Raw genomic sequence first — 20710 nt, forward strand, 5'->3', positions numbered from 1 at the left:
CTTCCTCATCCACCAGCAGATTGAACAATGTCTTCTCTTTCCCTCACTTTCTACAGGACTCTGAGGCCACCTACAGCAACATCCAGGAATTCTTCACTCCGTCTTCTCCTGGACCAACAAGGAAGAATCTTCTTACCCAAGAGAAAACAGGGGAGACATTGTACTATAACCTTGTGTCCCAACTCAAAAAGGAGCAAAGTCATCCCTAATTGCAGCAAAAGGCATCTCTCTTGGTCCAGTGTCTTCTTAGGCCAGGAAATGGACATCATCCTTGAAGAGATGAAGAGGTCCATCTGAGCTTCAGTTTATGGCAGAAAAGAAAACACATCAAATAGGGGGAAATCTTGGCCATAATCTTTTTCTTTGGGTCTGTCAGGGAATTGTGCAGCCTGTGTTTCAAAGGGATGCTGGAACAAACATGTAGTTTTATATAAATAAATATGCCTTCTAACTACAGGAATACTTGACTTGCAAAAGGTTCATTAGTGACCATTCGAAATCACAATAGCACTGAAAAAAGTCATGACCGTTTTCTCCACTTATGACCGTTGCAGCATCCCTATGGTCACAGAATCAAAATTCAGACCTTTGGGAACTGATTCATATTTATGACGGTCTCAGTGTCCTGGGGTCACATGATCCCCTTTTGCGACCATCTGTCAAGTGAAGTCAATGGGGAAGCCAGATATACTGAACAATTCTGTCTCTAAATTAACAACTGAAGCCGTTCACCTAAAAATTGTGCCAAAAAAGGTCACAAAATGAGGCAAAATTCCCATAACAAAGGTCGCATTTAGCAACAGAAATGTTGAGCTCAATGGAGGTTGAAAGTTGAAGGTTTCCTGAAAATATACAGCAAAAAAAAATTACCATAAGCCCAACAGGAAAATCGTGAGGTAAATCACAGAAAAAGGCGGGGAAAAAGGGAAACTCCCCCTCCAGAACCACAGCAACCAATCACAGCACAGATTGCCTCACACAGGAGCCAGCACTCTTCATCTAGAACTTGTCATTGGGTCTCTGCACAACTCCACAGCTCCGGCTATGAAATTTAAATATCTTAATACTTTAACAGAATCTCAGTTCTATCTGGGTATAGACGTGAGTCTGCTAAGAAGATTTCCATTACAATTTCTTCTCTTCATAACATACTTTTTAAAAACCATCCTCATAATTTGTATTTTAATCTATAATCTATGGTCCAATGGGTCTTGACTGTTGAGGGGGTTCAATTACATCCTTGTTTCAGCCAAAACCCTAATACAAGCCAAGGACAAAACATGGTTTCATCTTCTTCAGAACTGTTACTTTAATACAGTGTTTTTCAACCAGTGTGCCGCGGGACATGGTCAGGGGTGCTGCGAGCCCGGCCCAGGTGGAGCTTCCCTGGCAGTGATGGCAAGTGAGCTTTTGGGGCCCGGTGGGAGGGCACCGGCCACTGTTGCCTCTAAGCTGCGTGGGTGTGCGCCTGCACAGCCATTAGGAACCACCACCACCCCGCAGAAACTTTTGAAGTGGAACAAAGCCAGGCAGTCCCGAATCGCTCCCTTCTCTGGCCAGCAATGCCGGCTGCCCAGGAAAGTGCCGCGTTTGAAAAGCGCACGTTTAAAATCGCGCGGCTTTCCCAGGCAGCCGACTTGGTGGCTGGAGAAGCGAACGATCCGGGACTGCGTGGCTTTGCACCGTGATGACAACAATGGTGCCATGGCAGCCTTCAGGGACCACCCTTTGTGGCGCCCCACCACCCGTTCCGGCAGGTAGAAGTCGGGCGCGCTACCTGGAGGCGGAGGTGGCGCGTGGCCAGGTGTTGAGCACCATGGACGCCTAAGAGGGCAAAGGGGTGGATGTGGCTGCTGCCTCTTAGCTGCAGAGCCGGATGGGGGCGGAGGCTAAGGCAACGGTGGAGTCCGTGCTGGGGCCATGCGGGGCCGCGGATCCAGGAGGCCGCAGACCGGCAAGCTGCCCTCCACTCTCTCTCTGCTCTCTCTCTCTCTCTGTTGCCGGCGTGGTGTACAAGAGAGAAAGAGAGAGAGAGAAAAAGGAGGAGAGAGAGAAAGCAAGAAAGCAAGAGAGAGAAAGAAAGAAAGAGAGAAAGAAAGAAAGAAAGAAAGAGAAAGAGAGAAGGAAAGCAAGAGAGAGAAAGAGAGAGAGAGAAAGAAAGAGAGAGAAAGCAAGGGAGAGAGAAAGAGTGTGTGTGTGAGAGAAAGCAAGAGAGAAAAAGAAAGCAAGAAATAGAGAAAGAGAAAGGAAGAGAGAGAGAAAGAGAGAGAAAGAAAGAGAGAAAGAAAGCAAGAGAGAGAGAAAGAGAGAGTGTGTGAGAGAAAGCAAGAGAATAAAAGAGATAGCAGGAGAGAGAGAGAGAAAGAGAGAGAGAGAAAGCAAGAAAGAGAGAAAGAGGGGGGAGGAGGGAGAGGGAAAGACATAGAGGAAGGGAAGGAGGGAGAAAGAAAGAGCAAAAAAGAGAGGAAGGAAGGAAGGAAGGAAGAAAGAGGGAGGGAGAGAGAAATAGGGAGATATAATATAGTACTTTCGCCTATCCTGGCTAATTAGTGCTTAGTCACTGCCGCCATTTTTCCAGTAATAAATCACAATTGCCGCCTTTTAAATGTGCTGGCACAATCCAGTCCAAGGGCAATCACTAAATCCACACTACAAAGGGAACACGTTCTGTTGCAACTCACTCACAATCTTTCATAGTTTCAGTCCCAAAGTGCTTTAGTTGTTACCACGACTTCCATGAATGAGTCAGGAACGTTGTGCTTCCGGATCTGTCAAAAGACTGATCTCTTTGAATGTTGACCAAGAGGATTTCCCCACTTCCTGGGGGCCCCGCCGGCCACCCCCTGGTGCGCTGAAGGTTCCTCTTCAAAACCGTGGGCTCTCCGGGTCCATGGTCACCTGAATCAGCAGTCGAAAATGCTCAAAAAGCCGAAACAATCCCGGAGAGACTGGGAATTGCCCAACAGCAGCACAACATCACAGCCGGAAATCTATTTAAGTAGGTATTAAACATTCTTCAAATCAAGTGTTTGAGGCAAAGTTTTAGGGACGGTTCCTGTGAATTTCTTCTTAGGAGCATCTCAAAAGCCTCAGGAATCTGAGATGGCAAATTTGGTTGGGTCAGCTCTGATGCCAAAGGTCAATCCTTCTTTTCTTTGCTGGGCTGGCAATCTTTTGAGGCTGCAGCAGATGATTCAAACTGACTTATTTCTAAAAATGTTGCAAAATGATCAAGGAATCCCTAATAACAACAACAACAACAACAACAACAACAACAACAATAATAATATTAGATTTGTATGCCGCCCCTCTCTGAAGACTCGGGGCGGCTCACAACAACAATAATAACAATGTTACAATAGAAACAAATCTAATATTAACAAACATCTAAAAACCCCATCATTTAAAAACCATGCAACACACCTCATTCTCCAGAGGTTCCTGAGTTGAAGGCAAATTGAATGTTTGTGCAATGTCTTTTCTTTTCTTCTCTTTCCCAGGACTCTGAGGCCCCCTACAGCTGCATCCGGGACGCCTTCATTCCGTCTCCTGCTGGACCAACAAGGAAGAACCACCTTACACCACTGGAAGAAGAGGGGATATTGTACAGTGACATTATGTTCCAACCCAAAAGCAGGCAGCAAAGTTATTCCTGATTGCAGCAAAATGTGTCTCTCGTGTTCCAGTCTCTTATTAGGCCTAGACATGGACAGCACCATGAAAAATGGATGAGCTGCAACTCAGCTTCAATTTATGGCAGAAGAAAAAGGATATCAAATAGGGCAAAATTCTGGACATGACCTTATTCTATGAACTTCATTTCTATCTTAGTGTAGATTTGAGCATCTTGGGAATATTTCCGTTACAACATCTTTTCTTCATAATGTATTTTTTTGGTTTTGACTTTTCCAGAACTGATACATCTTTAATGTAAAGAGGAAATGTGATATTACTCCTGTATGGTCCAATGGATATTAATTGATCAGTTAGTTTGACCGTTGAGATTTTTCAATTCCTTCCTTCACCATGGTTCACCTAGAAAATTGCTAAGGGAGGCCAAAAAATAGACCTTGTTTGGTCACAGAGAGAGACAAAGAGACAGAACTAATGCATCAAACGACTGCAGAGAGAACTAGACTGGTACTTTAATATCCCGGGGAAAGACATTTTTTAGGGTGGGAATTTGGTCGAATGGATCTACTTTGTTGAGGTCTTCCACATTAAACTTTGACTAACACATTCTTTGGCTCAGTCTTTGTAAACAGCAATGGCTCACCCCCAAAATTCACTAATCGCAACTCAAACACTCACAATGACTTAACCCAAATTGACTTCACAGTAAACAACATTGGAAAAGCACTACATGACTTTAAACCTTCCCTATTAATTGGGCCTGATGGTTTATGTGCATACGTCCTAAAAAAGCTCTCCATAGCCATAGCTTAACCACTAAGCATAATCTTTGAAAAATCATTCAGGATCAGCTCACTTCCAAAACTATGGTCTCACGCAATGGTCATCCCCATCTTCAAAAAAAGAGATCCCCGTCTAGTTGAAAACTACAGACCAATCTCACTATGCTGTGTTACATGCAAAGTCATGGAAACAATAAAAAACCAATCATCTACTCTCCACATAGAAACTAACAACTTACTCTCTAACAAACAATTTGATTTTAGAAAAAAAAATATCTTGCACCCTGCAACTCCTTCATTTACCGTATATACTCGAGTATAAGCCGACCCGAGTATAAGCCGAGGCACCAATTTTTGCCACAAAAACTGGGAAAACGTATTGACCCGAGTATAAGCCGAGGTTAGAAAATGCAGTGGCTACTGGTAACTTATAAAAATGGAAAACAATAAAATTACATTAATTGAGACATGTTTTAGAATATTTATTTTAAAGAAAACCAGTAAACTAGCTCTGTAAATTTAAAAGAGGGTAAACAAATTAACAATATTAACAATAAATTAAAAAGTAAAAAAAGTAGCTCGATCAGGAACAAAGCTAAAACCTAAGAGTTAAAATCCTTCAAAACTGGATTCCTTCTCATCATTAATTGGATTTACATTATTGTTCTGTTTTTATATATGCTGTGAGCCACCCTGAGTCCTTGGAGAAGGATTACATACAAATCCAATTAAATAAATAAATAAACAAACAAACAAACAAATAAATAAGTGTATCCAAAGAAGAGCTTCAGCATTAGCTGCTGTGAGGTTATCAGCATAGAAAACCAAATAGATAGATAGATAGATAGATAGATAGATAGATAGATAGATAGATAGATAGATAGATAGATATAGATAGATAGAAAGATAGACAGACAGACAGACAGAAAAATAGATAGATAGATAGATAGATAGAAATAGATACAGATAGATAGATAGATAGATAGAAAGATAGATAGACAGACAGACAGACAGACAGATAGATAGATAGCAATAGATACAGATAGATAGATAGATAGATAGATATAGATAGATAGATAGAAAGAAAGAAAAATAGATAGATAGATAAATAGATAGATAGAAAAATAGATAGATAGAAATAGATACAGATAGATAGATGATAGATAGATAGATAGATAGACAGACAGATAGATATAGATAGAAAGATATATAGACAGACAGACAGATAGAAAAATAGATAGATAGAAAGATAGACAGATAGAAAAAGAATTCCTGTCTAGCTCTGCCTCATAATACATTATTAGATCCTATCCAAGCAAGGACAGCAACTACCACAAAATACCATTTTTTAAACAGTTTAAATCCTTTCAAAGGAGGGGGAGGAGAATCTGACAGCAGGGGGCCTTTTTAATCTGACTAAAGGCAATGCAGAGAGAGTAAGGAATACTCACCATTACTTTTTTCCCCTCGGTTGGAGCAAATGGCTGCCTCATTTGCTTGAGCTAGGGAGAGGAACTACGGCATGCGAGAGGAGACAAAAGCTGGTGCCTCCTCGCTCTGGCTCAAGCAATGGTGCCCTCGTGTGGTGACTTTGTTAATGACCCGAGTATAAGCCGAGGCTGTGTTTTTCAGCCCATTTTTTGGACTGAAAAACTCGGCTTATACTCGAGTATATACGGTATATTGATTTCTGTAAAGCCTTCGACTCAATGGTTCATGACAAACTACTTCTAAAACTCAAATCCTATGGCATATTAGGATCTCTCCATGGTTGGATAGCTGTGTTCCTATCAAACAGACAAATGGTCAAAATGGGAGCACCATATCTAATCATATCTGGTTAAGAGTGGCATGCCCCAAGGTAGCGTACTTGGATCAACACTCTTCATACTCTTTATAAAGGACCTTTGCAATCACATTACAAGCAGCTGCGTTCTCTTTGCTGGCGATATAACATTTTTGAACACCACTGAGAGCTACTCTCCAGAAAGACCTTGACTTTGTGGCTGAATGGTCAAACATCTGGCAACTTCAAATGAATGGTCAAATATCTTGCAACTTCAAATCTCAACCAAAAATGCTCTGTCCTACACATTGGCAAAAAGAATCAGAACACCAAATAAACAAGACCTTTCAGACAACCCTCACCCTGTAAAAGACCTTGGAATACTCAAATGGCCTAGTGCCAAAGCCCACTGCAACAACATCGTCAAAAAGGCTTCAAGAGTTGTTAACCTAATCCTACGTAGCTTCTGCTCCAGTAATCCCACACGACTAAGCAGAGCATACAAAACTTTCACCAGACCAATCCTTGAATACAGCTCATTTGTCTGGAATCCACACCGCATTTCGGAAATAAACACTCTAGAAAACATCCAGAGATACTTTACTAGAAGAGCCCTCCACTCCCCCACTCGCAATGGAATACCCTACACAACTAGACTTACAACCCTAGGTTTAGAAAGGTTAGAACTACATTGTCTTAAAAACGATCTAAGCATAACCCATAAAATCATCTGCTACAACAATCTTCCTGTCAATAACTACTTCAGCTTCAACCACAACCACACACGAGCACACAACAGATACAAATTTAAAGTAAATCATTCTAAACTCAACTGCAGGAAATATGATTTTAGTAACCAAGTAGTTGTGGCATGGAACTCACTACCAGACTCTGTAGTATCATCACCTAACCCCCAAAACTTTACGCTTAGACTATCCACTGTTGACCTCTCCTGATTCCTAAGAGATCAGTAAGGGGCGTGCATAAGTGCACCAGAGTTCCTTCCGTCCCCTGTCCTAATGTTTCTCTCTTACTAGTATCACGTATATAAACATTGTTACATCTTTGTATATCACCAATACATACTTGGCAAAACAAATAAATAAAAATAAATACCGTAGATTCCATACAAAAAACCCTTAAGAGAGTCCAAAAAAAGAATGCTTGATTCGGACAGAAAGAAAGAGACAGGACTGAGACATAGAACAACTGGAGTGAGGCTTCATCCAGATGCCTTTATTCCACATAGAAACATCTGCAGAATCTTCCAGCTTATAGGAGATCCTTCATCCTTTTGGGGTTTCACATCTGAACCCCTCAACATCGAGAGAAAATCCAGGACTCTTTCCTAGTTGGGCTGTTTCTGTCCATGTTTGTGTGATGACGGGCAGAATATGGAAGATGGTGTCCATCCTTTAGGGCTTTTTCCTTTGAATACTAGCTGAGTCTCCTAGCTGATGATCACTCCTCACTGTCACATTTTCCCAGAGATTCCATAGAAACATAGAAGATTGATGGCAGAAAAAAAACTTCATGGTCCATCTAGTCTGCCCTTATACTATTTCCCATATTTTATCTTAGCATGGATATATGTATATCCCAGGCATGTTTCAGTTCTGTTACTGTGGATTTACCAACCACATCTGCTGGAAGTTTGTTCCAAGCATCTATGACTCTTTCAGTCAAATAATATTTTTTCACGTTGCTTTTGATCTAACCTCAGATTGTGGCCCCTTGTTCTTGTGTTTACTTTCCTATTAAAAACACTTCCTTCCTGAACCTTATTTAACCTTTTAACATATTTAAATGTTTTGATCATGTCCCCCGTTAGGCGCATGGGCCACTACCTTTCTCTTCTCATTCTCTCACTAGGTCTCAGATCCCAGCCAGGAGCTCTTGTTCTGGCTTCTGTGAACTGAAAGTGCAATTGAAAATGGCTTCCCCCTCCTTTTTTCTCCTTCCCAGCCTAGTTCTTCCCCAGCCTAATCTGTGAATGGTCTGTGTTTGAATTCAAATTGCCAATGAAATTGTCCCTTTCCTACCTTTCTCCTCCTCCCCAACCTCTGAATTCAAGAAATAGAAAATGGCTAAAAAGCATTACCTTTCTCTCCTTCTTCTCTCACTAGGTCTCAGGTCCCAGCCAAGAGCTCTTGCTCTGGCCTCTGTCAACTTTTCCCTTTTCTTAAACAACCACTATTATTTTTTGTTCTGCTTTTGATGGATGGGTGGTGCATGGAGATCCTGATTCTGCGATCTTCAGGAAACATTAACATTAGAGAAAAGGCAAAATAAAAGCTAAAATATAGACACACTTTGTGATCTTTCTACTGCAATGTTTCTAAAGCACAAGAATCTTGAAAGCTTCTGGGCCAAGCCCAAGAATGGAGACACATGTTAATACAATTCAGCACCGCAAAACAAAGCAATACAAATAAAACAACAATCCAACAACAATCAGCAAAGTATCTCAGATTGGATTAGAACAAAATGCGGTGCTGAAATAATATGATTTTAATAGTGGAATGAATCGCTTCTTCAAATAATTGTAAATTTGCAGGTGCAGTTCAAAGAGCAGAATCATAGATTTAATAAAAGAATGGTTTGGGGGTGAGGCCACATTATTTGTTTGTTTGTTTGTTTGTTTGTTTGTTTGTCTGTCTGTCTGTCTATTCATTCATTCATTCATTCATTCATTCATTCATTCATTCATTCATTCATTTATATGTCACCCTTCTCCGAGGATTCAGGGTGACTCACAATGTATATATATTTTTTAAAAACTAACTCAAAAGTCCAATAATTCAATATTTATTTATTGTCTTTATTGAAATGGTTTGAATGCTCTTCAGGCACTTCAAGTAAGGGTAGCCATTCTGATGCATAGATTGAAACAGAAATCTCCAGAATTGTTTTAGTAGAATGTACTACTCTAAACTTTTAAAAAATTCTTAGTTTGTCATTTGTTTTATTCTATAGCTCCATTGTACAAATCTGTGGCTCAAGATAAGAAGAGGGGCCAATCATGTTGGGTGGTGTTTAGGCCCTGCTGCGGAGTAAACTTGTTTGGGTATTTTCATTTTTTTTTACCCTCACACATCACTTGATGGTTAATGTTATTTTCAATTCTTTTTAGGCAAAGAGAGGCCAGAAGGATGCGGGCAGTTCTCTGCTGCAGAGAGAAAGGCTTTGGTGTGGTGAAGAAGGCTGGGGAGCAGAGCTGCATCATGACCTGGGGGGCGTGGGTGTGATGTCCTAGGTGGGGATGACGCAGTTCCTCCTTTGTCCGTTGAGTTGGAGGATTGACTCAAGACAATCTGCAGTGCTTCTGTTTCTCTGGGGAAGGAAGAAGAGAGTGACGGAGGCAAAGACTGGCTCCCCAGGGATCCTGAAGAGAAGATGGGGACCATCCCTTGGATGACAGGTTTGGGGCCTCCTCCTTCTTTTACTTCCCCTCTCAATCAGGCTCTTCTCACCTCTGGAGAATTGCTTTCCTCCTACGTTCTTTTCTTATTCTACATCTTTCTCAGGAAATCTGAGTTTTCTTCTAACTCGGTGAGGAATCATTTGAGCAATGGGGCATTTTCCTGCCTCTCCTCCCCATTTTGTCTGCCCCCAGGTGTCATTATTCAGAACCATCTAAACTAAGGGACATTTGGAAGAGTGGAGAGCAGTTCCTCCCTTCAGAAACACGAGACCCCAAACTGCAGCTTTGGAATTTGGAGATAGGAATTTGTGGGAATGGATGAGCAAAGACAGGGGTCTTCCTGTGGGTTGCAATGAAGGGCGTTGAACATAAAGAGCCTCCCTTTTCTCCCTCCTGTTGGTCTCAAATGACTGAGAACTGAGGATGCCAGAACAGCTGAACTTTGAGAGAGGAAACCCTCTTGGGTCCCTGAAGGTCTCCAGATCTGCTTTTATTTAGAAACATAGAAACATAGAAGACTGATGGCAGAAAAAGACCTCATGGTCCATCTAGTCTGCCCTTATACTATTTCCAGCCATAATAAGGTTTGGGGACTCTTATGACCCACCACACTCAATAGCCAGAACATGAGTGGGAAAAACCCCTTCCTTCTCTTCCTCCTTCAGGGCAGCATCTCATCTGTTGTGTCCAATTAGGGAAGAAGAAGAAGATGGGGGGAAGGGCTTAAAATCTTGCCCAGCCTGGGATCATCTCTCCTTCTCTTAACTCCATCTTCCTCCCTTCTCTCTTTCAGTCCTTTCATGGATCCTCCTAGGAGCAGGTAAGAGACCATCATGCAGACTTTCCTTGTTTTCACTGTGATTGTTGCAGCCTTTGAAGGAGGGAGGAGGTCCAATGAAACCGAAAGCCCAAAGAGTGATTCAGAAGGAGAAAGGTCCATCTATGTGGGTGCAGCTGCTCTGCGGTTCTTTTCCGCTTGGGTTAGTTAGTGCAATGGGTGAATCCAGTCCTTGTTGCTTCCTCAGAAGGCATCTGCAGATGACCATGATCCACCCTGTTGAGATGCCTCCCTTCATGGAGACACATCACTGAGGTTCCATGAAGAGACAATGCAAGATCATCTAATCTTTGGTTTGGTAAACTTTGCCAAAGTGAAGAATAATTGGCCGTTTTTACCATATAGCCGCCTCAAAAATCCTTCTGTTCGTGAGTCTAAGATGGTCCCGTCTAAAAAATGTCCACATTCTAGAAACATAGAAACATAGAAGTCTGACGGCAGAAAAAGACCTCATGGTCCATCTAGTCTGCCTTTATACTATTTTCTGTATTTTATCTTAGGATGGTTATATGTTTATCCCAGGCATGTTTAAATTCAGTTACTGTGGATTTACCCACCACATCTGCTGGAAGTTTGTTCCAAGGATCTACTACTCTTTCAGTCAAATAATATTTTCCCATGTTGCTTTGGATCTTTCCCCCAATTAACTTCAGATTGTGTCCCCTTATTCTTGTGTTCACTTTCCTATTAAAAACACTTCCCTCCTGAACCTTATTTAACCCTTTAACATATTTAAATGTTTTGATTATGTCCCCCCTTTTCCTTCTGTCCTCCAGACTCTACAGATTGAGTTCATGAAGTCTTTCCTGATACGTTTTATGCTTAAGACCTTCCACCATTCTTGTAGCCCGTCTTTGGACACATTCAATTTTGTCAATATCTTTTTGTAGGTGAGAACTGAACACAGTATTCCAAATGTGGTCTCACCAGCGCTCTATATAAGGGGATCACAATCTCCCACTTCCTGCTTGCTATACATCTAGCTATGCTAGATGTAGAGACCTCACCTACAAAAAGATATTGACAAAATTGAACGGGTCCAAAGACGGGCTACAAGAATGGTGGAAGGTCTGAAGTATAAAACGTATCAGGAAAGACTTAATGAACTCAATCTGTATAGTCTGGAAGACAGAAGGAAAAGGGGGGACATGATCGAAACATTTAAATATGTTAAAGGGTTAAATAGGGTTCAGGAGGGAAGTGTTTTTAACAGGAAAGTGAACACAAGAACAAGGGGACACAATCTGAAGTTAGTTGGGGGAAAGATCAAAGGCAACATGAGAAAGTATTATTTTACTGAAAGAGTAGTAGATCCTTGGAACAAACTTCCAGCAGACGTGGTTGGTAAATCCACAGTAACCGAATTTAAACATGCCTGGGATAAACATATATCCATTGTAAGATAAAATACAGGAAATAGTAAAAGGGCAGACTAGATGGACCATGGGGTCTTTTTCTGCCGTCAGTCTTCTATGTTTCTATGTTTCTATGCAGCCAAGCATCCTACTTGCTTTTCCTACTGCCCGACCACACTGCTCACCCATTTTGAGACTGTCAGAAATCACTACCCCTAAATCCTTCTCTTCTGAAGTTTTTGCTAACACAGAACTGCCAATGCAATACTCAGATTGAGGATTCCTTTTCCCCAAGTGCATTATTTTACATTTGGAAACATTAAACTTCAGTTTCCATTGCTTTGACCATTTATCTAGTAAAGCTAAATCATTTACCATATTACAGACGCCTCCAGGAATATCAACCCTATTGCACACTTTAGAGTCATCGGCAAATAGGCAAACCTTCCCTACCAAACCTTCCCCTATGTCACTCACAAACATATTAAAAAGAATAGGACTCAGAACAGACCCTTGTGGCACACTGCTTGTAACCGCTTTGAAATTTCCCTTCCCCCTAGGCTTATAGAATTTATACATAGTATGTTTGTATGTATGAGTGGTTCTTTAAATTGGGGTTTTTTAGATTGTTTTTAATATTAGATTTGTTTACATTGTCTTTTTATATTGTTGTTAGCCGCCCCGAGTCTTTGGAGAGGGGCGGCATACAAATCTAATAAATAAATAAATAAATAATAAACCTGTCTCTGCTCAGAATACTTGCCATTAACAATTCTTCCAATATAAAATGAAGAAAGGTTGGTAAAGCAAGGAGAGCAGAAAAGAAATTGGTCCTAAAAAATGAGGGCGGGTTGAAATCTTGGGTGGACCTTCATCCAAGCCATCGAGGGTAGGAGAATCTTTCATTTGAACAATTGGTCCCTTTTTGTCTAACTTCTGTCCTGGCAAGAGGAAGCAATGGATCAAAGAGCCCCAGAGCAGATTATGGATGGGAGCCACTTTGGGAATCAGGGTGCATGATCTGGTGTAGAGATCTGGTTCCTGGAGTTGATCAGAAGGAAGAACTCGATGGCTTCTCTTTCTTTCCACAGGTTCACAGGCAGATTCAAGACTTCCAGCCCCCAGGCTTTCCTCCTCTCTCCCACATGACATTATTATTAAAGGAAAAGAGATTCCCTTGAAATGCTCTCTCCCCAAAGGAATTGAGTCAGGGAGTCCTGAGGAATCTCCTAGAATAAAGTTCTTTTTCTACTGTCAGGATCAATCCTATTTAACAATTGGAGAGCAATATCTCCCTAACAATATTTTCAACATCAGGACTGAAAATGTGAGCTCTGCCCAAATGAAGATAAATTGTATCTGCAGAATCGGGAAAACATCTGAAGAATCAACTTTTTCTCCCGAAAGTAACCGGCTGGTCTTCTTAGTGGTTGGTAAGATGAATATTTTTTACCCCAAAATATTCATAACACAGGGGATCATAATGCTCAATCTATGAAAATGCACAATAGACCCTTTAAAAATAAATTCAATAAACAAAATACGAAACAAGCAATCCCATAGCTAAATAAATAAATAACACCTCCTGTAAGAAAATAGTTAGCAGGACGTTCTTTCCCTGTGAAAAATATCCCCCAAATGAGGATAGTAGTGGTATAATAATATTGTGTGAGCTGTTACAGAAACAATTAATCCCTTTCAACTCTTGTATGCTTCATATCTCCCTACTTATATATTTTGTGCACTGTACTGTATATTACAGAAATTTGCTTTGCTTCAATTGGAAGATTCAGTTGATGGGAAGATAGAGGTAATGATTTCTTGGTCCAATCTTGTATGAAAAGGGGAAGTCTTTGTGTTATTTTGTGCCTGGTGATGCAATGGTTAGAGTATAATACTTCAGGCAACTTCTGCGGACTGCCGCCTGCCCGCAATTTGGCAGTTCAAATCTCACCAGGCTCAAGGTTGACTGAGCCTCCCATTCTTCTGAAGTGGGTAAAATGAGGACCCAAATTGTTGGGGTCAATATGCTGATTCTGTAAATTGTAATGCATTGTAAATATTCATATACAAGTTAGGGCTATTACTACTTTCACCTTAAGCTAAAGTCAAATTCATTTTCCTTCCTTGTTTTTCATTTTAACTTCTATTACCTGAAATATCACAGCTTTGCCTGACAGAAATTGTACCTTAGATTCAAGGAGATACTGTGAATGATCTCAGGAAATTCCTCTGCTTCAAAGTAGACATTAATATCTCTCCCTTGTGAACATTTTGTACAGATGGCCTCTCTGCCCCACTGCTGAAAGTGGATCCGTTGTCCCAGAGGGTGAAGGAAGGTGACCCCTTGGTCTTCCTCTGCACAATGGAAGGGGACAATGCAGAGAAGAAGTTCCATTTCTACAAGGATGGAGTGGAGATCACCTCCAGCAAAGAAGGTCTTCTGGAACCCTCCAGTGAACCCACAGATCCTCCTCAAAATGGCTCTCTGAGAATCCCTCATGCGTCATTCAGCCATAATGGGGAATTTGCTTGCAATTATGAAGGAAAGAGACACAACCCATCTATCGTGTCTTATATGAGCAAAGCGGTGAACATCACAGTTGAACCAGGTAGGAGGAGATTTGCATTTGGTTAAGTCTTGAGATGACCATGAAATGCTAATAAACATAAGCCATCCCATTGTGTTAGCAGTATGTTCTTTCGCTGCTTTTCTTCAATTGTAAGATTCAGTTGATGGGAAGATAGAGGTAAGTCAGTGAAGCAATGGAAGTGATGTGCCCGTGTCTGGAGGCTGTTAGGGTTTGGAGTGGTGTTAACAGACTCAGAGTCAACCCCAACAAGATGGAGAGGCTGTGGGTTCTGCCTCCCAAGGAGAATCCCATCTGTCCATCCATCACTCTGGGCGCAGAGCTTCTGCCACCCTCAGAGAGGGTCCACAGCTTGGGCATCCTCCTCGATCCACAGCTGAGCTTAGAACACCATCTCTCACCTGTAGCAAGGGGGACTTTTGCCCAGATTAGTCTAGTGCACCAGTTGCGGCCCTATTTGGACCGGGAGTCTCTACTCACAGTCACTCATGCCCTTATCAGCTTGAGGTTCGACTACTGCAATGCTCTCTACATAGGGCTACCTTTGAAGAACATTTGGAGACTTCAGGTGGTGGAAAATGCAGCTGCATGTGCAGTCAAGGGCTTTCCAAGATATGTCCACGTTTCTCAAGCACTCTGTGAGCTGCATTGGCTGCCGATTGGTCTCCGAACGCAATTCAAAGAGTTAGTTATGACCTATAAAGCCCTACATGGCATGAGACCAGATTACTGCATGAGTCCCAATGACCTGTCAGGTCCCACAGAGTTGGCCTTCTCCCAGCCAGGCAATGCCCCATTGTGAGGCCTAGGGAAAATGCCTTCTCTGTGGCAGCCCTGGCCCTCTGGAGCCAACTCCTTCCAGAGATTTGTACTGCCCCCACCCTCCCAGCCTTCTGAAAGCCTTAAAAATGCACCTCTGCCAACACGTTTGGGGTCACTGAATCCCAACATCTACCCCGACCTATGATTGAACTCGTAATGTATCCTTGGATGAAATGTGGATTATTGGTTTCTTAAATGAATTGGAGTTTTAGAACATGATTCTTGCTAGATTTTCTTACTTGATTTTACATTGATGTTTTTTTTAAATATTTTACATGTTAGATTTCTTGCATATTTTGTATTTGCTTTATTGTAAGCTGCCCTGAGTCTCGGGAGAAGGTGGCATGGAAATCTAAAAAATAAAAAATGAATACATACATACATACATACATACTGATTTTTTGGTTCAGTCTTGTATGAAAAGGGTAAATTTTTGTATTACTTTGAGCCAGGCTGGCGCAGTGGTTAGAGTGCAGTATGGCAGGCAGCAATTTGGCAGTTCAAATCTCACCAGGCTCAAGGTTCACTCAGCCTTCCATCCTTCCGGGGTGGGTAAAATGAAGTCCCAAATTGTTCAGGGCAATATGGTGATTCTGTAAACCGCTTAGAGAAGGTTGTAAAGCACTGTAAAGCTGTATGTAAGTTCAAGAACTATTACAATTGCTCTTTTCGCTCTAAGCTAAAATCAAATTCATTCTCATTCCTTATTTTCCATTTTAACCTCCTTTAGCTGAAATGCTCTCCTATATCTCCTGTACCTTTCTTCTATTCCTATAGCTCTTCTTCTATTCTTTCATTGATATGATCTATTACTATACCTTCTTTTCTATTCTTTCTTAGATATATTTTACTATGAGTATCTCCTCTATAACCTTCATCATGTATTTTACTATGTGTATATAGATATCTACCCACTAAAACCCTCATTGTGTATTGGACAAAATAAATAAATAAAAATAAATAAAATAAATGATTTCAGTAAACTCCTCTGCTTCAAAGTTGACATTAATATGTCTCCCTTGTGAACATTTTGTGCAGACAATCTCCCTTCCCCAGTGCTGAAAGTGGATTCGTTTTCCCAGAGGGTGAAGGAAAGTGACCCCTTGGTCTTCCTCTGCTCAACGGAAGGAGAGAATGCAGAGAAGAAGTTCCATTTCTACAAGGATGGGGTGGAGATCACCTCCAGCAAAGAAGGTCTTCAGGAACCCTCCAGTGAACCCACAGATCCTCTACAAGGGGCCTCTCTGAGAATCCCACATGCCTCATTCAGCCACAATGGGGAATTTGCTTGCAGTTATGAAGAAAAGAGACACAACCGATGGATCGCCTCTTCTTTGAGTCAGGCGGTTATCATCACAATCGAGTCAGGTAGGAGGAGAAAGGCTAATTAGGCTAAATTAGGAAGGACAACGAAAGCCCTGGAGAAAAGCAAATGGCTTCTGTGAGATTGTTAACTATCTTCACAGGGACCTCCAATAAAAATCCAGAACTGAGCTTGATTTTTAAAAAAGGGTCTGTTTCATTTGTCGATTTAATAAAATCTAAACAATCAAGAACAGATAGAGTATAGATATTCCGTCCAGAAATACTAAATCATTTTTCTTGTTTGTTATTCAAACCTATTTTGACCCAAGATTCAGATCCCATACAGAAATATTCCTGGATTCCGATTCCTTTTATAATCCTGCTGATTCTACTTGCCTTTTATTGGTGGAAGAAGAGGAGCAGTAAGTGAAGCATTTAAGGTTTTCCTTACCTGGAGTCCTAGATGACTCCTGATGTGGTTGGAGATGTTGACTGAGAGATTCTCTGGGGAGGCAGGAAAGGAGGGCCAGTCCTGAGAGAGAAAAGCAAAGAATATGTGAAGATGATGAAAGAAGCCATTTTACCCTTTCTTTTTTTATTATTATTTCTCCCTTGGAAGCATTAGCATCCCAGGAACAATTTCAGCTCAGGGAAAAGAAGGAGGAAAGAAATGATCTTGCAGTCATGGAGCCTCAAGGAGGAACAGCAGCTTCTGTCTCACCTGTCAAGGTAGCTGGTGTGGATTCATGGGTGACGTTAACCAGGGTCTACAGGGAAGTTTATGTTGAAATGTCTGTTTACATTGGAGAGTGAAACCAAGTTTTATCCCCACTACTGATGGTGTCCTATGGAGTCACCCAACTGTCATGGAGAAACAGGAATGATGTGGATAGGATGTAGAGCTTCTGAATTCTAACCCTTAAATGCAAACAGGATTAACCTTACACAAGACCCTTTGTCACGAGGTCTCTGAACACCTACTCTAATTTTCTTGACTTGCTTAGTTTCAACCAAAGAATTTAGGCATTTTTGAAAGTACTAGGTGTTCCTTTAATAACGGGGAAGCAGAATAATTATTTTTATGGTCTAATTAATCCCCCCGAATAATAACTAAATAACTAAGTAACTAAGTAACTAAGTAACTAAGTAACTAAGTAACTAAATAACTAAATAACTAAATAAACAACTAACTAACTAACTAAATAACTAACTAAATAAATAAACAAATAAATTGAGTGAGTGAGTGGGTAGGTAGGTAGGTAGTAAAGTAAGTAAGTAAGTAAGTAAGTAAGTAAGTAAGTAAGTCAGTCAGTCAGTCAGTCAGTCAGTCAGTCAGTCAGTCAGTCAGTCAGTCAGTCAGTCAGTGCTGGCCAAGAAATAGAATAGCCTGGAAACCCACACAACCAGAAAGAAACATTTAAAAAATCCAAACATGGAGTGGGTCAGGTCTGATGCCGAATATCAGTCCTTGATGGAAACGTGTCATGCCTATTTGTAAAAATGTGGGAAAATGATGGAGAAACACCATTTTCTCAATGGATTCCTCACCTGCTGGCAGATTGAGCAATGGCTTCTCATAAGAAGAGTCGAGACCAGTGGTTCCCAACCTTAATTTGCTCATGCTCCACCTAAGCTAAGGTGACCAGACGTTCTGCTTTCAGCGGGACAGTCATGCTTTTTAACCATTTGTCCTGCGGCACTTTTTAAAAGTCTCAATTTTTTTGAAACAAGCCGCTGGCTGGAGATGGCTAGATCTCTGCATCAGCAGATTTTGGCTTCTTTGCATCTTCCAAGCACAAAGTGAAGTTTCCTTCTCCCCAGGCGGCATGGCCGAAGCGTTGGACTTGCTCAACCCCTTCTGTCCCAAGGTCAACTCTGCTTGCCAGCAAGCCCCATCCCATCACCTGTGGCTGCCTTCTCCTTGCCTCACAACTTTTTGCTGTTCACCCAATCAGCCTCCCACAGCCATCAATTAAACCCTCAGGAGCCCATCCGCGCCTCTCTCCCCCTCTCTTTTATTTTTCTTTCTTTCTTTTTAAAATTTGCTTTCTTCTGCTCCTCTTCCTCTTCCACTCGTGCTCGCTCCTCGTCCCTGGCTCAACAACCTCCCTGCTGCCCATGCATGAGGTCTCGTTGGCAGCGACAGCAAAGGGGAGGAAAAAGAAAGGGAAGCACGGCCGAAGCATTTGCCCCCCTCCTCCTCTGACAGCCCATCTGCTGTGCTTGGGGGCCAGCAGAAGGAGCGGTGTTTGCACTGGGTGGGAAAACCTGTCTGCTCCATCCAAGCAGCAGCTGGCCCAGGGAATGAAGATGGTCCTGTCTTGGCCCAGTGTTTTTTCTCCCTGAAGGGCTTTCGCCCCGGCACTGCCAATGGAGCGAATGAACGTACTCTGCCTCTCTTTCGGCATCACCTCAGAAGCAGGTGAGAGAAACAGTGCAGGTGCGTGCCACCGATAGAGAGAGAAAAGAAAGGGAGAGAAATAAAAAGTGAGGGAAGGAGGAAGAGAGAGAGAGAGAAAAGGAGAAGAAGAAAGAAAGAAAGAAAGAAAGAAAGAGCAAGAGGAAGGGAAGGAGAGGGGAGAGAGAGAGAAAGTAATAGAGAGGGAGAGAAAAGAGAGAAAAGAGAGGGAGAGAAAAAGAAAGAAAGAAGAAAAAAGAAAGAATGGGAGAGAGAGAAAGAGAGAGAAAGGGAGGAAGGAAGGGAGAGAAAGAGAGAGAGAGAAAAAAAGGGAGGAAGGAAGGATGAAGAAAAAAGAAAGAAAGAAAGGGAGAGAGACAGAGAGACAAACATAAATAGAAATGGAGGGAGGAAGAGAGAGGGGGAGGGAAGGAGGGAGAGAGAAAGAAAGATGAAGGGAGGAAGGAAGAGAGAGAGAGAGAAAGAAAGGAAGAAAGGAAGAGAAAGAAAGAGGAAGGGAGGGAGGGAGGGAGAAAGAAATAGAGAAAAATAGAGAGAAAGGGAGGGAGGAAATGAGAGAGAGAGAAAAAAAAGAGCATGTTTTTGCTAAGCCACCCCCTCCTTCAACGGTGTCCCTCTTTACTAATTTTAAAATCTGTTCACTTTAACCTAAGCATCTCTAAAATCATCATGCCTCCACTCCCCCATGACATATAAGTCTTACTATTCAAAAAATGAACTCCTACTCATGTGGATGAAGCCTAAAAAGGCCATTAACTTGTTTTAAACAAGGTTCCAATTGCCCTTATTAAAAAACATTTTTTTTCCTGCATCAAGAAGACTTCTATACTGAGCGGAGCAATTGTAGCTCCTTTTTGTGTTAAATGCAGTGTCTTGCCAATTTAATATTTGTTCGTTTTGTCTTGTCTTTTACTTTGAAAATCAATAAAAAATATTTTTAAAAAATAAAAAACAAATTGTCATACTGTGGGGCATGGGCCTCACATTGGGAACCAGGGGTCTACTGAATACGGTCTGAACTTAGTACAGGTTCTCCTGTTTGAGTAGGGGGCTGGACTAGAAGACCTCCAAGGTCTCTTCCAATTCATTCATTCATTCTATTCCCTCACTTTCCCCAGGACTCTGAGGTCACCTGCAGCAACATCCAGGACTCCTTCATCCCTTCCCCTCCTCCCCTGACAAAGAGGAATCTTCTTCCACAAGAGGAAGAGGAGGGGATAACGTACAGTGATATTGTGTTTCCACCCAAAAGTAGACTGCAAAATCACCTATGATTGCAGCAAAATGTGTCCCTCTTGGTCCAGGCTCTTATTATTAGGCCTACACATGGACATCACCTTGGAAGAAATGATGAGGTGCAGCTGAGCTTCAATTTACGGCAGAAGAGAAAACCCATCAAATAGGGGGAAATCCCGAGCATAATGTTATTCTGGGAGTCTGTCAGGGAATTGCTGGTGTCCAAATGGAATCACAGATGCTCAAACATGAATTTTTATATAAATAAATATATTTTACAACTATAGGTATTACCTCAATTTGTGTAGTGACCATTTAAAGTAACAATGGCACTGAAAAAAGTGACTTATAGAAACATAGAAACATAGAAGTCTGACAGCAGAAAAAGACCTCATGGTCCATCTAGTCTGCCCTTATACTATTTCCTGTATTTTATCTTAGGATGGATATATGTTTATCCCAGGCATGTTTAAATTCAGTTACTGTGGATTTATCTACCACGTCTGCTGGAGGTTTGTT

General features: G+C 41.6%; 1 protein-coding gene across 1 annotated transcript; it reads left to right on the forward strand.

The window, feature by feature from the left end:
* Positions 1 to 6425: 6425 nt before the first annotated feature.
* Positions 6426 to 20392, forward strand: LOC139154305 (uncharacterized). The gene is made up of 7 exons (XM_070728724.1): positions 6426 to 6880; positions 13184 to 13251; positions 14101 to 14430; positions 16270 to 16599; positions 16866 to 16958; positions 17156 to 17265; positions 20074 to 20392. The coding sequence occupies exons 1-7, from the start codon at positions 6426 to 6428 to the stop codon at positions 20227 to 20229; spliced, it is 1542 nt and encodes a 513-aa protein (XP_070584825.1). The 3' UTR covers positions 20230 to 20392.
* The last annotated feature ends 318 nt before the right edge of the window (positions 20393 to 20710 follow it).

Source organism: Erythrolamprus reginae, chromosome Z (assembly GCF_031021105.1).
Source record: "Erythrolamprus reginae isolate rEryReg1 chromosome Z, rEryReg1.hap1, whole genome shotgun sequence".
Lineage (NCBI taxonomy): Eukaryota > Metazoa > Chordata > Lepidosauria > Squamata > Dipsadidae > Erythrolamprus > Erythrolamprus reginae.